Here is a 5,492-nt window from a genome sequence, read left to right on the forward strand (position 1 = left end):
CCCTTTCATGGGGGTTTATTATCATTATGCGTAGCAGTACATGATAAGATGCTCTTCAAAGGTCATTTATGGTAGCAGACTGTTTATAACCACTTGCGTAAAGTCTCCATTACTCACTTAAAAATAAGGAAAATTAACTTTCATTCACTAAGATGAATGTCACGTAATTTACTGCTGAGCTTTAGGTTTGGTAAAGCTAAGAGGCTGCTGGCAAACTCCCATCTTAAAAAGGTGATAGCTGAGAGTCTGTTATGAGACACTGATGAATGTAAAGTGGCATTTAACTTGATTCTTAGTGTATTTCTGTATATTAAGTTTAAGTGTGTGGACCCCTGCTGGCCAAGGAACCAGCCTGGACAGTCATCTCTGTGCGTCGGGCCAAAGCTGCTGCTGGTGGCCGTTGGGCTGTCGCGGCTGCAAAAGCACATCTGACTGACAGAAGCAGGAGAAGCAAAGACGGGTGGGGGCCAGGCTAGATAGAGCCTTACCATCATGGTGGGCCACATACAGAGCTAAAGCCCAACCCAAGCAAAGTTAAAGGTAGAACAACAACAGAGATTTAGGAACACACATCAGCATCCATTTCCTCCGAGGGTCATCTTTGAGTTGGTAAACACATTCAGAGCATTTACAGTTTCATTTAAATAGATTTGTGTTTCATACAGAGTAACGTATACGGTGTATACAAGTGTGACCTATAGTGAAATTTAAGATTATTTTCAAAAATCAATCAATTTGCCGATTATTTTCTTAATTGATTAATCTTAAACATCATGAAATAACCAAAAAAAAATTAATTCATAGAGCCCAAGATTACTAATGTCTTGTTTTGTCCGAACAACAGATCAAAGCATGGAGATATTCAGTTTACAATAATGTTTAAACAACTTCACAAATTTGGCTTTTTGCTTAATATTGTGTGTAATATACAGTGACTAGTAATAACAGTATCAAGTTTATACATTTTGTCTCAAAGTCCAGGTTTTCAACTGTTGAAAAAGAGTGGTCCATTTTCATGATTCCATTATTAAACTTCTGAATATTATTCTAGGGTCAGTGAGGTCAAAGTGTGGCTCAGGTTTGCGTTACAATCAGTACCTTTCGGATCAGATCCTGGTCCTCCACCACACCCAGCTCTCTGCCTGTAGCCTGGGCGACGCGCTTCCCTGCTACCAAGTTGCCGACCAGCATAGAAGCAGGGCCGACATCCACTGAACAGATCAAAGACAAGTTCAGTGACATACTTTCAGCATTGAATTAGTCTTTGCCGTGATGTTACATTGTAAACGTAGATGTGGTCTAGGGTGGACTACCTGTCTGTTTCTGGCGTGGCTTGGGCATGTTGGTAACACAGGTGTGCGGGCACAAGAGGATGTTACAGGGGTGCAGATTTCCCTCCAGGAAGTTCTGCTTGGTTTCACAGATGTGGATGCCTCCAAGGGGCGTCTTTGGGAGGGTGTTGGCCGGGACGAGCGCAAGGCAGTACAGGCCGACCTGGTGGATACTGTCGATGGCCTGTGAAATAAAAATTGTTTGTTATTGTTTAATGATTACAAAGTCAACACGGTTATTACAAACTCTTATTTTACCCATCGTGGCTTTGAAAAGCACATCAGATCAATGCAGCAACAATCGATACGACAAAATGCATTACATCATCCAGTGCATTAACAAGGCAGCATTGTGGTCATGCACTTGCTAGATAATTGTAGCAACTGCAGCTAGCAGTGACCACTTCCAAGTTTAAATCAAGAAAGAGACAAAGGTCTCAAGTGTAAGCTTGGCGTGCAGATCGTTCCAGAACCAAGGACCGAAGTGGAACAAGCTTGTTTTGCCAGCCTCTGTCCTGATAGGAGGAACTTTGCTTTGCATGTGATTTTACCTGCAGTACTCGACTCATCCACTGGAAGCTGTCTTCCTCGCTGGCATCAGGCCTCTGCTCTGCCACGATCACTATCCTCTCATCAAAAAACACCGTCACTGAGAACACAGCGATCCTGCATGAATGACAACAGAGAAATGAGCACTCACACACACACACAAACACACACACACAGCGAGAGGCCGCAGGGTGTTCAAGAGATTGTTCAGTTTGGAGGGATATACAACACAGCAGCCATCTTTAAATATCACAACATTATTATTGATCCATGCACCATTATGTGGTGAACTTGTACACAGACACAGAGCACACTGGCTCACGAGGAGCAGTCAGCGACTCACCTCCCCCTGTAAACTGTTTTGACAGGCTCCACTGCCAGCGCCGTGGCCACCAGGTCATCGGCGTTGTGGCGTCGCCCGCTCACCATCAGCAGCCCCTCGATCTTCCCCACAACAAACACCAGACTGCCCTGTGGAGCAAACAGTTCAACTCAGTGAGGAAAGCCAAAGTCTCACTTTATTTCTTTTTTTTAATTTCCAAAAGGGAAGTCTTTATTTCAGTGTGTGTGTGAGTGTGAGTGTGTCTTACCGGTCCTACAAATCCAAGCAGACCAGTCCGGGAGAAGGGAATTTCTCCTATGGGTGCTCCGGCTTGGTTGACGGGGATCACCTACAATTTAGCAGTTAAATCAAAGATTAGACTCAACCGCATACAGTAAAACTCACCCTGACATATATTAATCATAATATATCATATTAATTACATTAAAAATTGTGATACTACTTAAGAGTTTAGATTAGAAGTGGTTTATTGCCTACAAATATTTAAAAAAAATGTAATACACAAAAATACACCCAGGGGCTAGTGAGAATAATTGGGAGGATACGGAATAAAGACAATGCAACAGAAGACTGTGGCTCCATCTAGTGGATCATTTAAGCATGTGTTCTTTCACATCCATCCATTTTCTAAACCAGCTTATACTGCACAGAGTGTAGTGGGACAGAAGCTGATCCCAGCACACACCGACATACCTCAAATGTGTTTTTGGTGACACCAGGCAGGCCATAGTACATGGTGCCTCCAGCCCGAGAGCTGATAACAATCTCTCCTATTTCATCCGTCTTGCACAGCTGAGGAGGCCCGTCGGGTTTCACGATGCACATCAGAGCTGAAACACAATAACAGATCACAGCATTATGTATGTGCAACTATCTGAATTATTTTAAAGTTAAGATAACGAAAGAATGTACAGTAAATGGGGCAGCCGCAATGCCAATTAAAGTCAACTCTGGTGGCTAACCTCCAGGCATGATGTGGCCCACATCCTGAACAGTGAGAGCAGAGTTCTTGTCCTCTGTGTTCACCCTGATCACCCCGTGGCTCAGCCCGCCCATGGACAGGATGGCTCTGGCTGGTAGTGGAGCTCCTCGTGCACCAGGCCTGCAGGGAAAGCACAAAGAGAAGTGATGGTGTGAGGGAAACAATAATAATGGGTCAAGCAGGGAGGTAGCAGAACAGTAAGACACTGTTGAAGTCTGCTGATAAACAAAACAAGTCTCAAAGTGCAGTGATTTCATCTTGAACAAGACAGGACAAGTAAGGACAGATGAACTAAGAAAGGTATGATGCCATGTCAATACAAAAAGAAATCCCCCTCCTTAATTTTAAGACCCACTAAATACAAGTGACTGAATGGTGAGCATTGTGTGAAAAGCAAAACTAGTTTTGCCTGCAAACAGTATCAGAGCGCCTCATCCCGGAGCATGCGAGTATGCAGAGGTTGTACCTGCGTATGGCCACAGTCAGAGCCTCGGGAGAGGTGGCACATGGACAGATCACCTCGGGCTTCAGACCATGAGACTGAAACACATTCAGGAAGGCATCACACGACGACACGGACCCTGATAACAAACAAATGGGATAAAACACATTACCATGACAGGTTGAAATAGTCAAACATTTAAGTTCATACCACAGTAGTTCTTTATTACAAAGAGACCATGCGACTCACATGGGTTTGCTCCATCAGCCACAATAAGCATACGGATGGAGGACAGGCTGCTGTCCCTCTGGTCCTTGTGGGCCATCATGGCCCAGTGGAGGTCCCGGCACTTCACCAAGGCCACACGTGCTGTCAGAGGGGAAGAGGAACGTTATATGTGGTGTACTTACAGTTTGTTTCATCAATTATGTGTACATTTTGTGTACCGTTTCTGCTTGACTTTTGCTGCTATTTTCCAATAATATTCAACATAATGATCTTGAACGTAGTCGTCATGTTTAAGTGTCTACCAGGGTGGGCGGATTGATCCGAAAATATTGATGCTACAGAAACCTACGTCGCCGTTTTAAAGATAGATTCTAGCGTCAATAGAACCGATTAAAAAAGATGAATCAGTTTCTCTCTTCTTATTTGCATTTCATCAGAGTAGAACTGTCTGTTTAAACGTTTGGTTGCACTCTTTGCTTCACACCGCCAACACATGGTGGCTGAACAAAAGAGGATCATGTTTTGAGCTATTTCACAGCTGTGAATGATGGCGGAGGGTAGTCGTCACTAGAAGCAAAGCTGTCAATATATTCACTGTTTTCAACAAATACATGTTTGCACTTTGATTATAAAAAAAGAAAAACATTTTTGTTATTTATCCTTGAAAAATGTGCTGTGTTTTAACATGCATGTCATTAAGTAATTGACAATAGAAAGCAACATGTAAGTACAAAAGCCACTTATAATTATAAAAAGTATCTGGCCATATTCTGCGGTAATGCCCACCACTGGCAGCTACTTTTATCATTTGAAAATTTACTAAATCACGTAGGCAATAAAATAATAAAACTATATATATATGAAATATAAAAGTAAGATTGGACATTGGCTGAAACCTTTGTGAATGTGGACCCTCTGCACCCAGGACATGGGACATGCCTTCATGACAGCATATGGCACTGTGATGGTGTGGATTCTGTTCATGACACTCTGGAACAAAATACACATATTATCAATGTCAGTTAAAAAAGTGAACTAGTCGGAGTATACAGTACAAATTGTTGCATCCAGCTCACCGTTAAGACGCCATGCCACATGCCCATATCCTTCTTGCAGTCCAACACGTTGACCAGTGTCTCCCCTAAGACAGAAAACACAAAGACACGTCAGCGAGGACGTGTGCAATCGCCAGCTAACTGTGGGAAAGATGCATGATCTTGGTAACTCAAAAAATGTAAATTTGTGGTCCATTAGAGTGCATATTCTCCCTAATCGTGATCCTCAGCTAATCTTCCTTGAAGTGCCTCTCTGCTGAAGAGCTCAAGAGCTGAGCGCTGTTAACCTCGTAAAAATCATTTAGCTTATCATCCTTACTCGTCCCTTCTCATCCTCACACACAGAAAGAGGGTTCGCGTAGGGGAGGCAGAGAAGCAGCAGTGGAAGTTACTAGCACTGACCTTCACAGTAGTTACAGGCCTGCGTCAGGGCTTGACAGTGGGTCAGCATGGAGATCTTGGAAACAGCAACTCCCATCACCGTTCCCTCCTTACTTGCTTTGTACTGGTGGAAGACACACACACACACACACACACACACACACACACACACACACACACA

The 5,492-nt window shown here is 43.4% G+C and overlaps 1 protein-coding gene across 5 annotated transcripts in view; it reads right to left on the reverse strand.

Annotated features, from left to right (window-relative positions):
* Positions 1 to 5,492, reverse strand: part of dip2ba (disco-interacting protein 2 homolog Ba) — a 35,968-nt gene that overhangs the window by 8,571 nt on the left and 21,905 nt on the right. For 2 of the 5 annotated variants that reach the window (XM_031844630.1, XM_031844629.1), the window contains 13 exons: positions 5,333 to 5,435; positions 4,952 to 5,016; positions 4,772 to 4,865; positions 3,897 to 4,016; positions 3,672 to 3,786; positions 3,186 to 3,325; positions 2,917 to 3,053; positions 2,471 to 2,551; positions 2,224 to 2,351; positions 1,883 to 1,997; positions 1,314 to 1,515; positions 1,099 to 1,211; positions 489 to 512 (listed from right to left, as the gene is read on the reverse strand). In XM_031844630.1, the coding sequence (XP_031700490.1) occupies positions 489 to 512; positions 1,099 to 1,211; positions 1,314 to 1,515; positions 1,883 to 1,997; positions 2,224 to 2,351; positions 2,471 to 2,551; positions 2,917 to 3,053; positions 3,186 to 3,325; positions 3,672 to 3,786; positions 3,897 to 4,016; positions 4,772 to 4,865; positions 4,952 to 5,016; positions 5,333 to 5,435 (1,437 nt within the window). Of the gene's footprint in view, positions 1 to 488; positions 513 to 1,098; positions 1,212 to 1,313; positions 1,516 to 1,882; positions 1,998 to 2,219; positions 2,352 to 2,470; positions 2,552 to 2,916; positions 3,054 to 3,185; positions 3,326 to 3,671; positions 3,787 to 3,896; positions 4,017 to 4,771; positions 4,866 to 4,951; positions 5,017 to 5,332; positions 5,436 to 5,492 lie in introns of those variants that run through there. The other 3 variants (XM_031844633.1, XM_031844631.1, XM_031844632.1) reach the window with 2 other exon arrangements.

This window comes from Anarrhichthys ocellatus, unplaced genomic scaffold, assembly GCF_004355925.1.
Source record: "Anarrhichthys ocellatus isolate YVR2014 unplaced genomic scaffold, GSC_Weel_1.0 scaffold5, whole genome shotgun sequence".
Taxonomy (NCBI): domain Eukaryota; kingdom Metazoa; phylum Chordata; class Actinopteri; order Perciformes; family Anarhichadidae; genus Anarrhichthys; species Anarrhichthys ocellatus.